The following is a 24,155-nucleotide window of genomic DNA, read 5'->3' on the forward strand; positions in this document are numbered from 1 at the left end:
TGCTCAGGACCGGCCTGGCCCTCCAAACACTGAGCCCCAGTCACTGAGCCGCGCAGCTCTGCATGCTCAGACACCTGGGCCTCCAAGGTTCCTATGGAACAGTGTGGCTGGAGGGCATGTGGTTACCATGGATTCCAGCCAGAACCTCTGGATCAGCCTTTGACAATTACAAGCATAGAAAGAGTTGGCAGATAGGTTGTAGCAAGTGCTTATGGCACCTGCTTCTGTTCTCTAGGGCTTCAGAATGCTATAGTGCGCTTTCCCAGATTCCATATCTCTGCCTGAGAGCTTCCCTTGTGGCCCCCGAAAGGTCACTGTACTCGCAGATGGCGAAGGGCTGATGGGGCGTGGCATTAATACCGGGCTCCCTCACCTTGTGCCTCTGCATCCTATGCCTTTTCTAGAATGCCCTGGGCTTTCACCCTCCTGTCCAGGGTAGCTGCTGTCATAATACGTGCTGTGTCAATTCTCTTCTTGGCTTCCCCCTCACTGGCATTTTCTTGGTCCTCCCATCCCCTCCCCACCCAAACAGATGACTTCCACTCCAATGTTTGTCTCAAGACTCGCTTCTGGAGGAACCTAAACTAAGACATAAGTTACTCATGTTAATTAATTTCCAGGCTCCTTGGGCTGAAAGGTAATTAAATGCATGTTTGCATTTTCTTTACAAAAGCTTTTGAAAGGGGTGTGTGTGTGTGTGTGTGTGTGTGTGTGTGTGTATGTGTATGTGTGGAGCCGTTTCGCATTTATGCTTTGCTGCCAAGAAACAGACAAGAGATGCTCCGGACAGACAAATGTCAGCCCCCGAGGGCACACTGCATCTAACAAAACTATTTATTGGAGGAATTCTGGCCGTCAGTTCTGATTTCTGTTGATGATCAGAGGAATTCACTCATTCTGCAAATATTTTCTGAGCTCTGCCTCTCTGCAAGAGGCCCAGGCAGCACTGGCCAAACTAAAACAAGTCCTGTCTGTTTCTCTGAGCTGCAGATTTCAGATCACACTATTTAAAACACACTAATGAATCTGTTCGGAATTAATGTTTGAGTTACTGTGGGGCTGGTGATGATTCTCAAAGGAGTGAGGGGTGACTATTAATGACCAAGGTTTTTTTTTTTCTTTTTCACACTAGGCAGGATTTATTTCTGGTAATTATAATGTCCCACCCCTTTCCCAAAGAAATGATTACTACAGCGTGGTATTCACCCTAGCAGAGCCAGGGCAGAAGCAAGGTTGCCAACCACTGGGAGTAACTTTGGGGACAGAGGTAGGAAAAAAAATAATGTGGTCGAATTGCAGAAAAAGGTCCTTACACCAACAGCCAGGAGGGTTGAACTTGGTGTTGCCAACCAGCTGAGTGACCTTGGGAAGTCAGCTGTGCTCTCTAAGTCTCAGCTTGCATACTCTACAATGAGGGAATACGATTGGATGGTACTCCGTGCTGTTAGATATTCATGAGTCTCTTTCAGAAGAGTCAAAGTCAAGCTGGGCAACTTGGTGCATGCCTGTAATCCCAGCACTCCAGGAGGCTGAGGCAGGAGGATCGCCAAGTTTGAATTCAGCCTGGGCAACTGAGTGACTCAGTGAGACCCTATCTCAAAATTTAGAACATTTAAAAAGAGCTATGCAAAAGCCACGTGTTCAATTCCTAGTATTGGGGGAGAAAAAGACAAAATGAAACCTGAGGCTTAGCTTCCCTTCACCTCTGCGTCCTTCTACTTTCCACCAGCGTGGGTGGAGGGGGCTTCTTTTTGCTGAGTTACTCAGCAGCATTTGCTATAAAAAAGTGTAGTGACCTGCCCTAAGGAACTGATGATTACATAGAAAAAATTAATGAAAGGAGACAGTGGATGGAGAAATGGGGGGATCTTCTATGGGCTGGTGAAGGTTGGGGTGGAGAGCCGGGGAGGACCCTGCAGGATGGCCCCTGCTGGTCCTTTGGTGGGCAGGGGATTGGAGGACACGGTAGGAGAAAGCACAGGAATGGCTCTGCTGTTTCCTTTGGTAGCTTTATGACTGTCGTAATTCTCCGCCCTGGCTGCACACGGACATCAGCCAGATAGCTTTAAAAAACAACAAAGTCCCGCACTCCTCTGCTTTAAGTAGTCTGGAGTGGAGCCTGGGCACTGGCCTTCTGGAAAATGCTCTGAGATCATTCCACAGTTCAGCCAGGACTGAGGACCGCTTACTGATAACCAAGCGCTCAGAAGCAGCCCCATGGCCTTTTCTCAGAGGTCAACTTATTTTCCCCACCTTTTCACATTCTTCTTCTGCATTCAGCCTCCACCTTAAAATCCCAAAGCCGTGAATGGGTGGGAGGTGGGGAAGGAAAGAACAAACCCCTGCATTCTGTTTTCTGGTAATTCCTTTGTTAATTATGAGGTTTAGTGACTGATCTTTTTCCCTGTGAATGTATTTCGTACTACTACTTAAGAAAAATGTGAGAAATACTTAAATACCCTACTGTACATACGAAGAGTTGGCAAACCACAGCCCTGCGGTCTGATCTAGCTCATCATCTGTTTCTGTAAATAAAGTTTTATTGGAACCAGTTGCACTCACTTGCTCCTGTTATCTCTGGCTGCTTTCACACTGCAGTTGGCAGAGCTGAGTGTGCAACAGAGACCATCTGGCCTCTAAAGCCTAAAATATTTACTACGTGGCCCTTTACAAAAAGCCTTTGGTATATGCCATTCTGTGATCACTCCCCCTTCCACTTTACCTTTTAGTATAAGCATTTTCCTGTGTTATTGTAAATGCTTCATAAATGTCATTTCTAATGGCGATTTTGCATTTCACTGCACACAGTATAATTAGGTTGTGCCTTACTCCTTTTCCTAGTGCAATGGCAAGCAGAAACACTGAAATGACACCCAGGATCTGGAGGCAGATTTATTTAATGTCCTACAGGTACTGACTAGGAATTGATTGTTTTTCAAAATGTCAGGCCCCAAAGGCTCAGGAAGGGAGGTTTTTATAGAATTGCAAAGGGGGTGGGTACAGAGGTAGAGTACTTGGCTGTCTTTGATTGGCTTTTACGATATGTATTACAGTGACCAGCCATTTTTTAAGAGACAGAAGCAACAGGAACTTCAACAGGAACTATCACCTGGGCAACTGAAGTACACTGGCTGGGAGGCACTTTTTGCTATATTGGTACTAAATATTTATGTATTTTTGCCTCCAGATTTTTTTGCTCTTATAATCCCTCAGTGTGTATATTTGAATATAACCATTTGTATTTTCTTTTCCTTTTTTTTTTTTAATTGAAGCACTGGGGATGGGACCTAGGACTTACTCATGCTAGGCAAGTGTTCTACTGCTGAGCTACATTTCCAGTCTTTGCATTTTCAGTTCCTCCTTTACGATACTGTGCAGATTATTCAGCTAGTAGGTAGGGACACTTTAACCCTCTCGATACACATCACCAAGTCCTGTGTTCTAAGGAGCGGTACTGGTCTGTGTTCCTCAGTAACAGTCAGGAATCTGCTTTCCCACTTGCTCACCAGCAATGTCATTTAAACATTTTCTGTTTCAGGTACGTAAACACAAGGCTGTTATTTTAATTTGTATTTCTTCGATGTCTAACGAAATTGACCTTGTTATTAGACAGTTGCATTTCCTCTTCTGCATGCTGACGGCTCTGTCTCTGCTTGGCTCCTTCTGTGTAGGAGAGTGTGGAATGCTGGTCCTGCTTCTTACCTTGGCTTGCAGCAAGGCTCCAGTCTCTGCCCGGTTCTTTTCTACGTCTCTCTCCCAGTGAATTCTGATCATCTCAAGGATGTCATCCAGACCAGTGCTGACAAGAACATCCATTTCTTCCAGCTCAGATCCTCCCAGCTGTTTGTACAACACCTTCACATCCTGGAAACAATGCACACCTTAGATGAGTTTTGGCAGGGGAAGAAAATCCACAGAATTCTACCCTAGTGAAGGCCAGCTCTTTGGACAATAACTGAGCTTCTCCTTCTGCTACTGCCAAGCATGGGCGCAGAGTTCCTGATCCTCCTCCGGCATAGATGCCAGATTCTTTTCCTGAGGATTCATTTCTTAGGTTGGTTTTCACAAGCCCTGGCCCAAAGCAAAAATCAAAATAAATAAATAAAAACAAAAATAAAGTAAGCAACAACAGCAAAGCAAACTTAGCACTGAATCCAGCTAAGCTAGAGGAGATTCTAAGATAACTGTGGAATTTCTGGGGGTAGAGATAGGGAAGAGAGGGAAGTGGGCTCACAGCTGCTGGTTGCTGAAGGTCAGATACAAAGAGGAACTTCTTGAAGTGCTGTTGAGTGGGCTTTGGTTCTTTCAGCTAGGAGCACATTAGATAACTGGCATGTGTGAGGTGGGTTAGAAATTGCAGTTTTGTGGGGGAACTACCACATGACTGTGGAGGAATCTTTTAGTCATGTCACCCGGGGATCTGACCTAATTGCATAAATGAGTGTGTGGAAACCGTAGCTTCAGTCTGCCTGCAGAGTTATTTTGTTCATGTACAGAGGGGAAGGGAAAGTGTGTAGGACAGGATGCTTTGCGGAGGGAGAGACTCCTTCCTACCCAACACAGGACCCACCACTCACTTCGGCTCAGTCCTGTTGCTGCCCCGAGTCCCAGCCCTGTCTCTGAAGCCATCTGAGCTGGAGACTTCTGGACCCACTAGCAGGGCTTGAAAATATTTTGCTGGCATTTTCTCCTGTGGGTCTCAGCAATGGGGAGAGGTTGAGAGGACCCCGTAGCCCATGTTGGCATGGAGAGGCAGACTGAGGAGCTCTCATTTATGGGGCCCCACCAGCAAGCCCAGTCCACCTACCTCCTCATAGTTCCTTGACAGAAAGCCAAGTTCTTCTTTCAGACTTTCTATTTGACCCTCCAGATCCGTTTTTGCCAAGTTAGCCTCATCAATGACTTTATACAGAGAGTTGATTTCCTCTTCCACTGCCTTTCGGAATGGCTGCTCATTTTCATATCTGCAGATAAAGGGACTTAATCAGCAGAGCTGGGTAACACAAGAGGAAAGAAATCAGATTATGAATGTTACTAAAAGGCCAATTATGTGGTACGCAAGGAATGTTAAGTCACCGATCCAGTCGCTTTGAGGGCACTAGTATTGCAATTGTCACAGGTTGATTTATTAATAGGAAAGTGGTTGTGATCAGCTTCTGATAACCTGGCTGCATGGGGCACTGGGACACAGAGCTCCACGGAAGTCTTCTCCAGTTCAGACTGGATCAGGGGATCCAGCATCTTCATCGCCATCCTGAATTGTCCTGCTTTTTACCTGAGGCCCCTTTAACAACTATTGCTAGGGACCTGCTAAGTGCCAACTTGGGATCCCAAAACACAGAATGTGTTGGACTTCTAGACTGCAAACCCAAATGCCTTCGAGGTCACTGGGGGAATGTAGATGAGAGGCTAGGGGGGTCTGGGCTTCACGGATACAGGAATGGAAGCACAGGACAGCTCCTACTTCACCCTCAGGAGGTGCTGCTGCTTAGCTCCTCCCCGTCACTGCTCTGTGGGAAGGGGCTTTGCCTGGGGGCCAGTTCTCTCCAAGAGAAAAGGAAGCATGGACTTCTATGGATTTATATTTGAAATATCTGGAGTTTTAAAGATTTACAACTTTTGAAGAGATTAACAATGGTGGAGTAAAGACCAGCAGCAAAAGACAGCCTCTCTGGGGCCTGGAATTGAGGCACCTGGAAAACAACAACCTGGTGAATAAAAAAAGAAGTAGATCTCCAGAAACTGGGAGGGAACTGATAGGAAAACTAGAAACTACAGAGAAGCTGGAGAAATAGCACAGCGCAGAAAAAAGAACAAAGAAGTTTGGAATGCAAACTCTGGCTCCCAGTGAGGGAGGGAGATTGTTCTGCTACTCAGGGTAAGGCTGGAGAGGGTCAGCAACCCGAGGGCATAAAAACAGACCAGATGGCAGTGCTGCCCCTAATGGTTACTGTAAACTGCAAAAGGCCATGGAGCTTTACTCTAAAGTAACTCCCACATGGCAGGCTAGAGTTGGAGAAGAAATCCAGAGTAATGCCTGCCCTTTTTTTTTTTTTTTGTACTAGATACTGAACTCAGGACCTTGCGCTTGCCAGGCAGGCACTGTACCGCTGAGCTGTATCCCTGGTCCTGCCTGTCCTATTTGAGAGAGTTTAATCGGGAGCCATTTGGGGAAGGGGTTGTTTAAAATGAGCTACAAAACAACTAAAGAATGGCTACACTTTAGGGTTTCTGGGGCCACCCTAGTGACTGGGTGGAAGGTGGAACAAGAGAGAGTTGTGGAGAAGGCATGGGCTAGACATAGACCCCTGGGAAGTTTAACCTTAGGCAAGGAAGGACATGGGGTCCAGCTTTCTGTGGTAGGAAATGAGGCTGGTCATGAGTGGCTTTTTGGGGGCGGGCTGGGTTTGAAAGTACTGGCACTAAGTCCAGTGGCCCGTTTGACACCCTCTCTCCAGCCCTGTTGCCTGCACTCAGCACAGCTCAGTGGTGCATTTGTTTCCCCATCTGCCAACGTGATCAGGAAGATACCTCAGCTTGGACAGCTGACACAGCCAGGGGTGTACAGACAGAGGGGCCTCTGGAGTGGGGTGGGAGTGGGGGGTGTATCTCAAAAACCCACGGGTCATAAAGCTAGGTGGAGAAAGCTGGGATTTGGGGCCCACAGAGGGCCACAGAAATGGAGCAGCTAGAGTAAATACAGCCCTAAGTCAGACTCCATTGACCAACTGTCCCCAGCAAGAAAGGCAGGGAAAGATTCAGCATCCACATACAAAAATATGAGTGTGGAAACAAAATAGGTCTTAGTAGTGACTCACTATCCCTGCCTCATATCGGGTGGATTCCAATACTGCTGACCCTGGAAAGAAACCACTCATTCAAAAACATGGAGGGATTTTTTTCAGACTCATTCCTCTTTTCTCTTCATTGTTTTTTTGGGGAGATTTTTTTTTCCTTTTTTATTTCATTCTCTGTTTCTTTTCTCTTGATTGTTCTTTTCTGTTGCTTCTATCTAATTCTATTAATTTTCTTTTATTCCTTAATAAGATGTTTTATCTCATTTTTCTCTTCTTTTTTATTTTTCAAATTTTACTTCTTTCATTTTCACCTTTCCCACCCCTCCATTCTTAGTGGTATTTACTACTAAGTTCTATTAATCTTTAGAATAATTATTTGACTCTATGCTATTATTGTACAATTCTTTTCTATTGTTAATGGTGATATAGTTGTGGACTTAATAGATATTCACTGTATGTCAGTATTTGATTATTACTGAAGATCTCTTTTCTATAGTAAAGGTGGTACAGTGGTAGCTTTTATTGATTCTTGTAGTATGCCAATATTTAGTTTGTCTTTGACTCTATTATTTTTGTTGATTTCCCTACTATTGTCAGGATGGCATAGCTGTTGCTATGAACTGATTTTTACTGATTTGTCTTTGTGTCATCAACAATACTGGCAATCTCTGATTTGTCTTTGTGTCATCAACAGTACTGCAGTTCATTCTCAGAGAATTGAGTTCTGGGCCAATTACACTGTATTCTCCCCTCCTCAAGTTAATGGAAGTGGTCAGATTTTGGGACAGAGGCAAAGGCCTATAGTAAGTCACTGGAAAGCAGACACTAGTTAAAGAGAACTTGATGCTAGCAAAAAAGTCTTCCCACTATAATCAACCCTCAACTTTCAGCACACATGCGCACACACACACACACACACACACACACAAAATGGAAACATGGGAATGCAAGACAACAAAATCCTCCAAAAGCCAGGCATGATGGTGCACCCCTGTACTCCCAGCACTTGGGAGGCTGAGACAGGAGGACTGCAGTGAGTTTGAGGCCAGACTGGGCTAAATAGTGAGTTAAAGCCAGTCTGAACTACATAGCAAGATCTTGTCTCAACAAGAAAACAAAACAAAACAGAACAAAATCCTTCAAGGGGCTGGGGATTTAGCTCAGCGGCACAGCGCCTGCCTGGCAAGCACAAGGTTGTGAGTTTGATTTCCGGTACTGGAAAAGAAACAAAAACAAAAAAAAGAACAAAATCCTTCAAAAAACTCAAAGTTCAAAACTTCAAAACTTCAAAAAACTCAAAGCCTACTCATGGGGCACTGACAGGGAGGAAATCAAAAGCCAAACAGTTAAATCAAATGAAGTGATAAAAGAAGAAGAAGGAGGAGGAGGAGGAGGAGGAGGAGGAGAAGAAGAAACCTCAGCTCAATAAGGTGCTGGGAAAGCTCAAAGATGAGCTCAACAGTGAGATCTCCAAGAAACTTATACCCAAATAGATAATGGACTTACCCTCTTTCTCCAAAAATAAGACCTATCTGGAAAATACTGAGCCTTGAAAACTAGAGATCAAAAAATGCCAGCCCCAATCAGCCTATCTTTGGCTTACCTACCAGCTCTATTCTCTTGCTTGAAGGCTACTATTAATTTTCTTTTATTCCTTAATAAGATGTTTTATCTCATTTTTCTGTAGAAAAAGGAGAGCTGATCAGGGCAGGCATTTTGATCTCTAGTTTCCAAGGCTGATTATGTTTTTTACCTACCTGTTTATTTTTTGGGAAACATGGTACTAAACCTAGAGAAGACACTAATAATAAAATCACACAAAACATGAATGACCAGTTTAGAGAAGAATTAGAATTCATGAAAAGGTATCAAACTGAAGTCTAGGAGATAATTCTATTGAAAGTATGGGCAGCAGAAGTGACCAGTGTGAGGACAGAGTGTCAGAACTAGAAGATAGGAGTGATGCAAGGGACCACATACTCAGAGATATCCTAAAAGTAACAAGAGAACCTGAAAAATGGGTGCAATGGCTTGATACAGAGAATACTAACCTAAGACTAACTAGAACTAGTGAAAAGTCAGAAGACAGCAAAAGTGCCATAAGAACCTGTATACAGAAATAATAGCAGAAAACTTTCCAAGTATGGGGACAGAATTTAACACACAGATAAGCAAGGCATATAGAACTATAAACAGGCATGACCAGAAAAGAACTTCTCATTGGGCATGGTAGCACATGCCTATAATCCCAGCACTTGGGAAGCTGAGCCAAGAGGATCACTTTGAGTTTGACGCCAGCCTGGGTTGCCTAAGTGAGTTTAAGGCCAGCCTACACTACATAGCAAGACCCTATCTGAGAGACAGGGAGCGAGTGAGAGAGAGAGAGAGAACATTTCCATTCTCCATGACATACTATAGTCAAAATCCCAGAAATCCAACACCAGGACAGAATGTTAAAAGCTATCACAGAAAACCAACAAATCACTATAAAAGTAAACTTATTAGAATTACAGCAGACTCCTCACCAGAAACACTCAAGGCCAGGGGAGCTTGCTGTGAAGTGTTTCAAGCCCTAAAAGAAAACAACTGCTAACCCAAACTGATATATCTTGCAAAACTAACTTTCAAAATTGCTGGAGAAATAAGGACCATCTTAAGAAATTAAGATGCTCCGTGACAAGGAGCATCTTAAGAAGTTAACAACACTATACCAGCACTCCAAAAAATTCTCAAGGATGTTCTAGAAAGAGATAATGAAGACAACATGCCAAAAGGTCTCATGGAATGAATACACTAGGTAAGGTGATCAGTTAAGCAGGAGGAGGATAAAGGAACCAGCAACAGGAAAATAATGCAATGACAGCAATAAACTAGTATCTTTCAGTAATAACTCTCAATGTGAATGATCTCAACTCCTGAGTCAAAAGATACAAATTGGTAGATTGCATGAAAAAACAAAACCCAATGCCATGCTGTATACAAGAAACACATTTAATCGCAAAAGAAATTCGTGGACTAAAAATCAAAGGATCAAAAACAACACCCATGAAATGGGAGCCTGAAAACTAGCAGGAGTAGCTATCTTATTTTCAGACAAAGTGAACTTCAATCCAAAACCTATCAGAAGAAGCAAAGATGGTCACAACATACTGATTAAGAAAACAACTCAATAGAAAGCAAGAGCAATATATGTATTTCACAACACAAACACTAGTGGACATAAAAGATCAAATAAACACCAGCACAAGCAGCGGTGATCTTACTACCCCATTTTCACAAGTAGATCAGCTAAACAAGAAATTAACAAAGAAATACCACAGCTGAACCACCCCTCAAACAAATGGACTTACTAAATATCTACAGAGTGCTCTATCCTACTACAGTAGAACACGAATTCTTCCCAGCAGCACAAGGAACTTTCTTCAAGATAGCCTACATACTAGTCCATAAAGACTGCTTAAACAAATACAAAAGAATCAAAATCATCCTATACATACTTTCAGATCACAGCACACTTAAACTAGATATCACTTGCAAAAGAAACAAGAGACAATTTACCTGATTATCAAATAACACATGCCTGAACACTCAACAGATCATGGAACAAATCAAGAAAGAAATAATTCCTAAATTCAAACAATAATGTCAGTACAACATACCAAAACCCATGGGCTGCAATAAAAGCAGTCTTAAGAGGGAAGTTTATATCTGGAAGTTGCTTCCATGCCAGTCTGCAGAATCTCCAGTTTGCAGTAGGGCCTTCTTTCTAGGAACTGCTTGCCATCTTGGCCAATTTCTACTGGTGCTGATCCTTTCCTTCCATGGCTGTATCATGCAGCCAAACTCCACACCTGACCATCATCCATCCATAAAAGGGAAAAACCTCAAATCTCTCATTCCAGGAAGCATCTTCAAATTTTACAATTAATAAGAGACTTTAGAATTCAATATTTAGCTTCCACCCTATGACAATTCCTTGATGGCATTCCTGATAGGTGATCATGTGTAGCCTTTATTTGAATATCTCCAGTGCTGACAACCTCATCCTTTTCAAAGCCACCATCCCTTTTTGGGAATGCTCTAATTATTTAAATTTCTTCCTTCAAGAGTTTAAGTCTCTGTTTCTGTAAAAGTCTGAGTTCCAGCCTCTGCTCTCAGGCACCTGGTGGTTAAAAGCAGTCGCATAGGGCTGGGGATGTGGCTCAGCGGTAGAGCACATGTGAGGCACTGGGCTCAGTCTCTAGCACCGGAAAAACAAGTTCCATGAAGGCATCAAGGTCAGAGCCCTGTCGCAGGCCAGCAGCGAAGGCCTCAGAGCAGAACCACAGGTCTGCATCACTCTCAGGGGACAGTTCCTGAAACATTTTTTGGTTCTCTTTATGTAGGATTAAATCTTCTTTTTGTGTTTCTTTCTTCAGTACTGGGGATCTGGCCTCTGCCTGGGTTGTGAGCCTCGTGGGTCATTCTGTGTATAGCAGCTGGAACACACTCTACCCCTCCCGAAGAAGCCGCTTCTTCCTATCTTCCCACCCTGCACACAAGCCTCTGCTGTTGCCAGCTCAGTGCCTGCCAGAGCTTCAAGGCCCCGTGTTGGCCCTCCTGGCCATGCTGTCTCACTTCACCTGTGCTCATCCCAGCCAAGACACCCAAATGTTTATTGAACCTGCTCTTTTAGGCATTCAACAACCATCTATTAAACTTTATCTTGCACTGGACACTGTTATAGGTGCTGGTGATATTAATGAGGAACCAAAGGGCAAGACCAAGCCCCTGGATTCAATGAGTTACATTCTACCTTGTTGAATGAAGTATGAATAAATGAAGAAACACACGAATGAATGAATGAATGAATGAATGAATGAATGAGTGAAAGACATTTCGGCCAGGTCCTACCTTAATTTCATACTTCACCAAGTTCTACTTTAAATTTGGAGAACACGGTTGTGTGTTTTTTGTTGTTGTTTGTTTCTGTTGTTGCTTTGCTTCTGGGCGTTGAACAAAGGGCCTTTGCACTGAGCTATATCCCAGCACTTTTTATTTTGAGACAAGATCTCACTGAGACACTAAATTGCCCAGGGTGAGCTTGAACTTTTGATCTTCCTGCCTAAACCTCCCAGAGTGCTTGCATTACAGCCATGTGACACCACACTTGGCTTGGGGCATATGCCCATTAATATCTATCCTTTTAAAGCAGCATATATAATTTTATTGATAAAAAACCAGCATACTGCTGGACTCGTGCTGACGTGTAAAGAGCTTAGAAGTTGTCATCCATTTCCTCTCTTCTCTTGTGGGTGCTGAGGATGGGACCCAGGGCCTTGCATATGCTGAGTGCTCTCTGTACTGCTAGGCTCCTGCCTGGCACCACCAACATCTGTCTATCCCTGTGCAGGCAGCAGGCAGGGGCTGCAATGATGGCTTTGCTCCACGGTGCTTCTGTGAATGTGGCCATCACATCATGGGCAAGATGCAGGTGAGGGTCTCCTGGATTCCTGGATGGTTTGTAGTGGAGTTCTGTTCTCTGGATGGAGAACCTAAGTTGTCTCCACCCTTAGACATGATGGTCTTCCATGGACACTCCCAACCATATGCCTCTCCTGTTTTGTCTTTACCAGTTTAAAGAGGTCTTCCTGAGTACTAATCCCATTGCTCTCCATGTGCCTGACTCTCAGGATACCCTCACCCGCAGAAGAGTCTCAGAGTTACTGTGTTTACCCAACCAGACAGTCTTCATTTTGCTTCTCCATTAGATCAAGTGTTTCCCAGCTTCACTTGTCTTTGTGATCCTGCCTAAATGAACATCCCCTGCACCACTGCTCACTTTATATTTGTTAGAGCTGTAAATGATGCTCATGGCTCTGGACCTGCAGAACCAGAGAGCTAGGATGGGGATCAGCAGTGTGCATTTTCTATATATGGAAAGTTTCAATATATAGAAGTTCCCCATGTGACTGTAGTGCATGCTATAGTTCAACAACCTGCTCTGAACTAAGTGATACCAGGCAACACCTCTGAGCCCTTGAGAACTGGTTTTTGTGGTTTTGGATCCTCTGGGGGCCTCTGCTACCCCACCTTTTCCTTTCATGAAGGAAGAGGTGAGGGATGCAGCCTGTGGGACATCGCTCTGGCAGGAGTCCGGGGGAGTGAGAGGCTGTCCCTGCTGCCAGAGAGCGTTACCTTTCTTTAAAGTCATCTGCTCCCGCCTGGATGGTCTCTGTCTGCAGCATGAGCTGAGCATTTTCCAAGACAGCCTCGCCCACCTGGAATGACACAAAGAGGAGGCAGGTCACTCACTCACCAGGGTGACTTGCGCCAGACACCCACACCATGGAGCTGAAGGCACCTTTCACACAGCAGGTATTTTTAGAATTAGTCTCTCTCTTGGAAAAGGAGGAGGAGGAGATTAAAAGGTATAAGATCTGAATATCTTTTAAGAGCTTTTAGAGTCAAAATTTTGGAAAAAAATTTGTTATTCAAAGGCAGACTTGTTCATAGCCTCTGTCACAGCTATGAGCTCTTAACAATCTAGGAAAGATTTCTGGCTCCTTAAATGCAGTTTCACTGGCTTTGCTTAGCAGATTGGAACATGTTTCGGTCGTGCATGCCTTTGAAGCCAACCGAGTCCAGACCAACGGTGCCTGGCAGAATTTCTGGGGATAACAGAAATGTCTTCTGCTATGCTGCTACCTGACACAAAGAACACACGGCTGCTGAGCCTGTGAGCTGGGTGAAGAGGGCTGAGGAACTGAAAACTTGATTTCATTTAATTATCATTACTTTAAATTTAAGTGTCCAGCAGTTACCGTATTGGACAGTGTAGTTCTAGAATTTCATCTACTTTCCAATGTATATGTGAATGTAAACATTTTACATATAATCTAGTGATTTCATGGACCCTTGAAGAGTCAGTTTCAAGCTTGGGTCCCCAAGCCCCTTGGGATCCCTCACAAGCGTGGATTGGTTTTTCAACACACACACATGAAAGTTTTAAAAAATGTTAAAATTATTTATTTTTATTTTTGGTGATATTGGGTATCAAACTCAGGGGTCTCACACTAGCCAAGTGCTGTACCTCTGAGCGATATCCCCAGCCCTTTTTAAGAATTTTATTTTGAGATAGGGTTGCTTTGGCTAAATTGGCCAGGCTTGCCTCAAAGCAAGTGATTCCCCTGCCACAGTCTCCTGGGTAGCTGGGATTATAGTATCTACCACCATGCCCAGCAAAATTTTATTTTTAATGGACAGACAAGAATTACATATACTTAGGGGGTATAATTCAATGTTTTAAATACTTGTTTTACATTATGGAATGAGTAAATCAAGTTAATTTAGCATAGTCAAAATTACTAATCATCAAGGAACTGTGGATGAAAACCACAATGAAATCATCTCACGTCGTTAGGATGTGTCTTATAAAAAAAAAAAATGAAAGACAAGTGCTGGTGAGGATGTGGATGAAAGGCAGCCCTTGCATACTGTTGGTGCACATGTAAATTAGTCACAGCCACAATGGGAAATGATATGAATGCCCCTCAGAAAACTAAAAATACAACTATGTATGATCCAGCAACCCCACTTCTGGGCATATAACTATAGCTACATGTTCTTTATCAACTAGAAGGAGGTCTATGTGCACCAGAGATGAAAGACAGGCACAGGGGAGGAAATACATGGGAGAGGGAGAGACCCTACCTTACCTGCTACCCTGTGTGCTACAGGGCCAGGTTGGAGCAAAGGTTACTTTTGCTCATGGGAAATCCAATGAAAGGAAACAAAATTAAGATGGTCACACTGGATCAAGGGGAGAGGTAATTGCTGCTTTTCCCATAAGTGGCTCCACCCCTGCGCTCCCTGGCCTTCTCCCATCAGAGTCCTTATCCCACTGTTTTGAGATGGCCTGACCCCCAGCCCCTGCCAAGGAGCAGCAGATCTTCCATTGCTGTGTCCCCAAGGCCTGGCTGGTCCTAGACATTCCTTAAATACTTGTTGGATGAATGCACGAATAAATGAAACACATGACTGTGGGTGACCAGTTCCCAGCCTTCCTTTGCCTCAGATCAGGAGGCTGTTTCCCAGAAACCATCAGGAAGGGGCTTTAAAAATGGATCCATGATCTTACTTATATTCAGACATAATGAGGCCAACAGATCAGGGGTAACTGCCATTGAAAGATATCGTAAGTCCCTGGCTTAGGAATAAGTTTCCTTCTGGGAGTTGGATATGTTCGCAAATCTAACAAAGTGAATCTTATAGGAACTTTGTGAAAGTTGGCAATTTGTGGGGACTTAGCTGTAATTTATCACTCACAGTTTCTTACAAGGCGGGTGCACCACACCACACCACACCATCCAGGGGGCAGCACCAGGCTGGTTGGGAGGCAGAAGGAGGAAGCACAATGTGTGCAGAGCAGCCTTCGCGTGTGTGTTTCATGGGAGGGAATGGTGAAGCAGTGTAAGCGCCTAAGCACTAGGGCGGGCTACTTTGAATAAGCACAGAAGCCTGTGGGCTGTAGGAGTGATCGCTGGTTCTCTGCTGCCTGGTTCTGCCGTGACAGGGCAAAGGAACATTGCTCAGAAGAGACGTGGGGTGGGGGGACAGGCCCCAGGATTGGATATTTTGCATATTAAAGGTGCACACAGGCAGGTGGTTTGCCTTTTTCAGGAATTAGCTAATTTTCCTGGTTGGTGAGGTCTCAAATAGTAGAGCATCAAGAACACAGAAAATCATTAAATATAATTAGTATACAGTAGCTGAATATAATTACTGCGAAGAGCTCTGGTCACACATGGCCCTCCTTCCTGTTTTACAGAGCTGCTCCAACCACAGCCAGAAGCCCCCTCTGCGCCAGTCTTTTGCAATGCCCCTTTGTAGATGACTGTTGAGGCTGAGGTAATCACCCTGCTCAACTTCCCACAGTGACACTCCTGGCAAATACCCTACCTAAGCACCTGCTCTTGGGTCACAGTCTGTCCAGATTGTAGGCACAAAACCATACTGTGGAGAAAATTGCTGTAAAGGACATAGATTAGGAGACATAGAAGGCAGACGCAGACAGGTGTGGGGCCTTAGCTTACACAATTCTGGAGACTTTTTTAAGAAAAATAAATAATGACCAAAATCAAATTAGCCACAGGGCCTTGGATAGAGTATGTGCGGGTGAGGGACCCTGAAGCTTTAAGTTATCCACTTTGGTATAGATTAGTTTTATTTACTTGTTTCTACTTTTTAACTTGGGACCCAAACAATAGACAGAAAAAAGAAAAACACCCAGCCCAACCCGGGGGTGTGTGTAGGATGCAGCTCCGGAGACAGAGAATGGTGGCTGGACGCACGACCGTGCGGCTCTGCTGTGCAGAGTCAATACGGCCGCCCCGCCATTTGGATCTACTTGCTCTGGGGCTGTGGGCCCAGGAAGCTCGGCATTGCTCTGCCCAGCTGCAGGGGCATGGAGTGTGTGACTCTGTAGCACTTTCTCAGTTGACTGCAAAAGCTTTATAAGTAAGAGCATGGCTTGAGCAATGTGCGAGGGGGCTGGGTAGGAAATGCAGAGTGCTCGAAGGTGAGATGAGGCAAGGGGCCCCGCTTCTCAGTGTCCTTGCTCCTCGGTGACCTGCGTGCTCCTCTGGGAGGAGGACAGGGGCGCCTTCTGGGGTAATCTGGATGCTGTCCAGCAGATAGGGTGGCTCTGTCCAAATATCTGTCCTCAAAGGCTTGTGCAGTCCCAGGGCTAGGGGAGCTGGAGGCTGTCCTGCTTTTGCTGTTGTTTAGTAACAAGCAGGGTTTTATTCCACCCTCAAGCAGGGGCTAATTATAGGCCCTGACTTGCCAAAGTACTGCTTGCTGGCCCTGCTTTCCCACCGCCTTCCCAGACAGGGATCTGAAAATAAACCAACGGCCCCCACTGTTCAGCCCAGGAGAGCTGCACTGTTCCATGGCTGTCCCCAGCCTGGAAGGGGCAACCTCTGCTCTGGGGTCTATGGTCCTTCAGCCTCTCCGGACGGAGAAAAGACCAGGCAGGCAGCCTCCGGAGGGTTTGGATCTTCGCTGAGGTTTAGCATGGGTTGAGGACTGAGGTGGTGGCCTAGGGCAATGGGGCCGAAAGTAAAGCACCGCCTCTGCAGAGGACAAAGAACATCTTGTCTCTGCCTAGGAAATCGTTTGTGGACTCTTATCCAGGGCAGGAAAAGGAAAAGAGGGAAGGGAAGTCGCCTTCACTGACCACCTACTGATGGACGACCAGCTTAGGCTGGCTTGCTGTGGCTTGAAAGAGTGGATTGTGAGCTAGTCGTTAAGCGCAGCCATCATGGAAAATTACATGGTGTGAACTTACAATTAAATATGTTATTTTAAAAACAAAGTTAATAAATACTCAAAATACAAAGGTAATAAATACTCATCACTCAGAATTCTCTAGTACGTTCCAGTGAGTGTTGTCTCTGCTTTTGACGTTATTTGCACCTGTATGGTGGAAAAGCTACATAATAAGGTGCTCTGCACACCTCTCTGCCGCTCGCGTTCAGTGACACGTTGGTAGGCTGATGTCAGCCATGGTGAGTACTCACGCCAGGGGAACTGGCAAATACTCTGAACCAGAGACTTACCTTGGAGAGCCACTCATGAGCAGACAGCGCTCGTAGCCCCCCTCCCTGCCCCCCGAGGGCTGTTGTGAACTTTTCCATTTTACCTTCAAGAATACTAAGGCTTAGAGAACTTAAACTGTCCACATCTCACAGCAGAAGAGGCAGAACCAGAACGACTACCCGGGTAAATGTGGCTCAGACGTGTGCACATTTTTGTCCTTGGCTTTGAGAGAGAAGAGGCGTAACAGAATCGAAAGAGAGACGTATGGGGATTGTTCTCTGTTTCTCTGTAGGGCAGAACAATCAGGTTTCCTACTTTCCATTTGGGCTGCATTGTGAGGATAAAGAGATACACTCTTTACTGGGTGCGAGGATGGCGACCAGACCGGACCAGATCAGACCAAACCACATCATACCATGCTGGCTCCCGCTTCAAATCCCTCTGTGTTCATTTCACATCCCTGTAAGCTGAGAAAAGCTGGGGGCAGATCTGTGGGTCCGACATCAAGGGCCCAGAGGACTTGTGCTGCTGGGCACTTCATTTTCAAGCCCCAGAGAAGAAAGAACATTTGTATTTAGATGGTAGAGATGCACGTGAACTATTTGGTCCTCTTTGATTTACGACTGACGCAGATGCAAATTAATGTTGCCTCCTGGGTCAGTGAGAATCTTCTTCTAGGGAAAGCTATGCAAATACCACATGTTATGATGCACATCACTGGTCTGATGCTAGGAACACGAGATTTTTTTTTTTTCCAGCGCTGGGGACTGAACCCAGTGTCTTGGCACTGAGCTACAGCCCCAGGTTTTTTATTTTGAGTCGGGGTTTTGCTAAATTGCCAAATTGCCCAGACTAGGCACAGATTTGCAATCCTTCTGCCTCAGCCTCCCACAGTGCTGGGATTACAAGTGTGTACCAGCATACTAGGCTAAATACAGGACTCTTTACTCATGATCCTAGGATCATTGTCGCCCTCCTCTTTAGTGGGAAAAAGTATTGGTGAAAGTAGTAGTGGCCTCCGGAGTAAACTGGAAGGGTGGTCAGGCTGGCCGCACGCCCGGGGAGTGCTTCGAGGTTCCCCAGGGAAAGCCTTCTTCTGACTCTCCTCTTGCGCGGAGTCTGAAACTCCACCATCACGGCTGCACGGTTAAGCCCGGCCTCTGCTAAAGATAATTCCCTGGAGCAGCGTTAGTGCGAATTGCTGTGTGACATCAGGTGGCCTTGAGGGGACAGGACTCAGGACCAGTAAGTCTCGATGGAGAGAGAAACGACGGATTTTCCAAAGCGCTGCACGCTGTCCAAGGGGGCCGCCTGGCTGGAGCTCGGGGGTGGGCGTGCAGGTGCGCAGCCTGGGAGGAGCTCTGCGAGCGGTGCCGGAAGCGGAAGGAGGCGGAGCTCCGGCCCCCTGTTCCCCCGCAGGAGGCTTCCGTTCCCCTACTTGATAGCGGCGGTTCTCAGAGTATTCCCTGGACCAGCAGCACCAGCATCCCTGAAGTTGGGGAGAAGCGCACCCCCAGCCCCAGTCTCAGATGCACAGATCAGGGTTTCTTGCGGGGGGTGGGGGGCGGGCTCCTCAACAATCTGTGCTTTAACAAGTCACCGACACTCACTGAACAACCGCTTTGCACAAGGACCTGAAGCAATGTCACAGTGGCCACGTCGCTGAGTGCTCACTCTGCACCGGCCGCGGGGGGGGCGGGAGCTCCCGACGCTCCCCCACCCTCTGCAGGCCTGCAGCCCCGCGACCGTGCCCTGCGCCTCAGCCCGGCGCTCGCTGCCTGAGAACCCACTGTACTTCAGCGCTCCTCTCCAGCGTGGCTTCCTCAGCACAGCTCCGCTCTCCCCTCAGCTCGCCTGCGTTTCTCCCGCATGCAGTCACTGCGCGCTCAGGGGCAGGCCCCACGCTGGTCGCTGGGGGAATATTAGCATTTCTGTAGGAGATGGGGTTTACCAGGTAGGCAAAGGCCAGGCCCTGGCAGGAAGCCTCGGGGAAGATGGGAAGGAGACAGGGCTCACCAGGAAGCTGATGGAGGGGTTTGAACAGCGTACAGACAGCTCTCTGTGCTACGTGGACCCCTTGAGCCAAGGCAGGGGTGGACTGTCGGGACTGGGGCTCTTGGTAGTCTGGGGAGTCCATCTTGTTAACAGTGGTGACACCCACAAGGGTGGGGAGAGGCCAGAAAGCAGATAGATTTGACCAGTGCGGTGGGTGGGACAGACAGTTCTTTGTGCGACAGTGAAGGAAAACAAGCTTAATAACCCTCAGGTGTTTAGACTGAGCTACTGGAAGTACGGTGCACCTCTGCTAGTTCTCCACCCCTCATGTAACTCCACAGGTTACACCCCACCCTGTGGCTTGATCTTATCACATTAGTGTGGGCAGAGACAGCGTTTCTTCCTTCTCCTCCTCCTGATGGTTTTGTTTTGTTTTTGGTGGTACTGGGAACTGAATCCAGGACCTTCACACTGAGCTATATCCCCAGCCATTTTTTAAAAGAGTCTTACTAAGTCAGTAAATTGCTTAGCCTGGCCTCAGACTTGGCATCCTCCTGCCTCAGCCTCCCAGAGTTCTGGGATTATAGGTGTGCACCACCATACCTTCCAAGTTTCCTTATTCTTGAACTCAACTCCTTTTACCATCTTGGCTCAGTTCCTTGGAGCGGGTAACACTAAGATTTGGGTTCCTCATCCTTAGAATGAGGATCATAACACTTCTTACCTCCTGGGGCAGTTGCAAGAATTCAATGAGCCAATTTACAGAAAGCCCTCAACAACTGCCTGGCACAGGGAGAACGTGAATGGTGGCCCTTATTGTTACTGTTGTTTGTCGTAGTACAAAGGGGTTGTTCAGCGAGTGCTGGATGAACTAAATTGGTTTATGCAGTCTGGCACTGTTCCCGTTGCTTTTTTCTTTCTTCTTTATTTTCTTTGGCTGGGGGGAGGAAGAGGATATAACCAAGACCTTGCTCATGCAAGGCACTGAGCCCGCAGCCCCAGCGCCCTGCTCCACTTTTCCAAGTGCACAGGCGGTTGAATGAAGACTTCCATCTAGTGGCTTGATATATTTTTTCTTTCAGTTTTCCCTGTCCATACTCATTTGAAAAACATAGGTCATTTGTATTCTGATGAGGAGGGTTATATCCCTTCCTTCTGCTGCCTGCTCCGGGGGTGGGTTTATTAAAATAAATGCAGCTGATAGTAGCAGATGAGGGATTTGACCACTATTGTGTTTGAAAGAGGCAAAGTCAAGCAGCATTTTCAAAAAGGTTATCCTTTAGGCCCAAGAGTACAATTAATGCTTTATTTGGAGTTAGAGATATTGGCATCCTCACCGATAGAGCCGCAGGCTTGGGGAGGAGGTGGGCAAGACTGGGCTCCTGGGAAATTAAACTCAGCTGGAGCGGTGGCAAGATGCAAGATTCCTTTGGGAACCCTTCTCACATTTATTTGACTTTCAAGTTGAGGATGGATGCTCAGCATGATTTGCTTCCAGCAATACATGAGAAGGAACCACTGTCCGTCCCTAGCACCCCAGTGATACCGCTCCTACCAAGATGGCGGAGACTGGCACATGGCCACGCCCACAGATGCCTCCTGCACTCACCTCCACCTTCTGGGTGAATTTGCCATAGAAAATGTACTGTTTTCTCTCGGCTCCCACGGCACCACTCTTACTACTTCAGATTATTCTTTCTCACTATTCTTTGTCTCACTCAGGCTTCTCTCTTCTCAGACCTCTAAATGCTCAAATTTCTCAGGTTTGGGTCTTGGGCTTCTTCCTATCCCTGCGTGACTCAGGCTATTCATGGGGATTTAAATGCCATTGTTGTCTGTCTGTTAGTATTTTCCTCCTTTTATTTCTAAAATTTAAAAAAATAAATAAATAAATAAATGCCATTGTATGCAGCATGACTTCACTTTTTTATGTGTCTAGCCCCAAACTTTCAACTTCTGATTTGCAAACTGACTCTTTCGTGGATATTCCAAACTTAACTTGTCCTCCAGATGGAAATCTATATTTGTGCCCTCAAGTCTCTTTTCTCCAGTTCCCCTGACTCTGCACCTCAGCAAACAGCACCGATATCCTCACCTCTCACTTTCTCTCATCTCCACATTGAGTCCAGCAGAGTCCAGTTCGCTCTACTCCACAGCGCATCTCAGCCCCATCTACTTCTCTCCATTTGCTGATGTCACCCTGTGCATGGCACCATTATGGTCTCCTGTGCAACAGCCTTTGAACTCCCTGTTCTGTTCTTCTCTTGTATAGTTTGCAGGCTGCTTCCAGGATGATCTTAACTCCCCGAGCCAGATCATATCGCTGTGATTAAACCCAACTTTAACCCAACTTTTCAGAGGCGTCTCTTCTACTTGGAATAAACCCAAACTTCTGACGGCGGCCTTCAAGGCCCCACATACTTGTCAAGCTTCCCGCTACTCATAAGGCTCCAGCCACGCTGGTCTCTGGATTTTCTAGGTCACAGTGGCCTCCCTTCTGCCTCACAGCCTTAGCATCTGCCAAGCTTCTTTGCACGGGTAACTCCTTATCCCAATCACCTCAGCCAAAGTAGAGCTTCCATTGTTGGGCCCCTGTCTGCCTTGTTAGCTTTCTTAAAACATATACTGTGGCTTGTAACTATTATTAGCTCCTATTTGTTGACTGACTTGACAGACTTCTTTTTCTGCCCTGTGTGTTGGTCCAGACACTAGCAGAGTGTCTGGTACAGTGGGTAGAATTAAGGGTCCCAGCAGTAGTGGTGCCTCAGTCTAGAGAACCAAAGGAGAGAAGACCTGGTTCCCGCCCTTAGGGAACAGCAGGTCCCCAACTAGGTGTTCCAGCCTGGCGATCGCCTTTGACACTGCTCACCCTCTCCTCTCCAAAGTCAGAACACGAGTAGTTCCACACACGTGCGCATCCCTATCATTTCCATCCCCAGTCACCTCTTCCCTGGCTGAACCTGATGGTTGGCAACTGAAAATGGAAATAAGAAGCCCAAGCACAGCGTGCCAAGACTGATCTGAAAGTGGACCTAGGAAGCCATCAAGGAAGAACTCACCCTTCCCGGGGAGGTTCAGCCCAAGCGGTCACCGCCTTCGGGCATCCGGGGAACAAGAGGGACACCTGTGGGCCGGGGCCGGGGCTCACTCTGGAAGGCTGGAGCCAGGGACCCTGCTGAGCCTGGATGGCAAGGGAGCCTTGGCCTGCTCCTCCTGCTGTGCTCCGGCCCTCAGAGAAGGGGTTGGGAGAGCCGAAGCTGGGTCAGCCACTTGGCCGCATTACGAAGTGGCTCGTCTAGAACTTAACCCACATCTATCTGACTTCATGGCTCCATTTCACTTTAAAAAAGAAAACCTTTTTACTATAGGGAATTTCAAATACACATTTAACAATATATTAAGATAGATAAAGACTAGCATAATGACTTCTTCAACAACTGAGGTCTCATGTTTAATTTTTAAAATCTCTATACCATCCAACCTTTCCCCATCTCAGAGACCTTTGTGCACATGTCTCTTGGAATAGATGCAAATAATTTGTTAGTTTCTGCTTACTTTCTTGTTCTCCTAATTTAATTTAAAAATTATCAAAATGAGGCATACACTTGATTTAAAAAACTCCGCAGCACTGAGGACCCTATAAAAAGAAACATTTCCTGCCCGTCCCTTCCCTTCCTTACATCCCGCTCCCAGCTCCCAGCTCCTGTGGCTTCTCCTCCGCCCAGAGCCTGTCCCCGATTCCCCCTCTTTTCAGTTGCTCCGGGTATCAGCCACAGGCCTTGTTCGCTGCCCGCCCCCCCCCCCAGCTGACAGACACAGATCTAGCCACAGGTCATCTCCCTCCCCCTTCTCTATTGGCTGGCTTGGTAACTTTCAGCAATAAAGCTCTACTTTTTGTTATACCAATTATGCCGTTCTTTCTCACACACTTTTCTCTCTTATAATCATGGATGTTTTATTTTCTAAGGTCAAAAGGGAAGACGACAAACCAGCTTAATTACTAGACAACTGTACTAATGCCTGCGTGACACATAGGCCCTTTGTGCTAAGAGTTATGATGTAGGTGCCCCTGGCTGTCAGAGCTATGGGCAGACAGCCACGCTGTTGCTTCACTTCCCCGTGGAACATCCTTAGGTCTGCAGAATAATGCACCCATTGCATTGTTTCTCCCAGGGCTCCACCTCCAGGGTTGGGCTCAAAAAAAATCCATGCTCAGCCATCCTGCCTACCACCATGCTTAAATTGTGATTCTAACAGTGAATAGATCCAGTTCTTCTCTTGTAAAAATGGGGCGTCTTTATATCAGTTCTGGCTGGTGCATACTAATCCCTTAGCAGACACTTGTTAATGAATAGGTGATACACACTTAAAGAGCCACATATGTGAAACAACAAGAAACCAGTTCGTAAGTATCAGATTGGCAACCCTTTTAAAGGCTGATAACACCAAGAGAGATGAGACTATGAAGAACAGAATTCCCACACCATGTTTTGGGGAGGGGAGAGCTGTGTACTGTTTGGGAGAGGACCTGGGCAAAGCTGTATAAAAACTGTGGGTTCTACTCCTACACATGGACCTAGAACAGGGTCAGAAACCTTCTAACAAGGGCCAGAGAGCGAATATTCTAGGCTTTGTGGGCCATACAGCTCTGCTGCAGCTACACAACTGTGCCTTTTCAATGTGAAAACAGCCCCAGACAATTAGGAGGCCAGTGGGCAGGACTGTGCTCTAATAAAACTCGAGATTTACAAGAGGAGGTGCCTACTGGGGCCCCATCTCAGA

At 46.2% G+C, this 24,155-nt stretch overlaps 1 protein-coding gene across 1 annotated transcript in view; it reads right to left on the minus strand.

Moving 5' to 3' along the window:
- The window catches only part of Bfsp2 (beaded filament structural protein 2, phakinin), a 61,801-nt gene that overhangs the window by 16,024 nt on the left and 21,622 nt on the right, over positions 1 to 24,155 (minus strand). The window contains exons 2-4 of the mRNA XM_005406819.1: positions 12,975 to 13,057; positions 4,808 to 4,964; positions 3,703 to 3,864 (exon numbers count right to left, since the gene is read on the minus strand). Of these exons, the coding sequence (XP_005406876.1) occupies positions 3,703 to 3,864; positions 4,808 to 4,964; positions 12,975 to 13,057 (402 nt within the window). The remainder of the gene's footprint in view (positions 1 to 3,702; positions 3,865 to 4,807; positions 4,965 to 12,974; positions 13,058 to 24,155) is intronic.

Source organism: Chinchilla lanigera, unplaced genomic scaffold (assembly GCF_000276665.1).
Source record: "Chinchilla lanigera isolate Chin_1 unplaced genomic scaffold, ChiLan1.0 scaffold00100, whole genome shotgun sequence".
In the NCBI taxonomy this organism is placed as follows: Eukaryota; Metazoa; Chordata; class Mammalia; order Rodentia; family Chinchillidae; genus Chinchilla; species Chinchilla lanigera.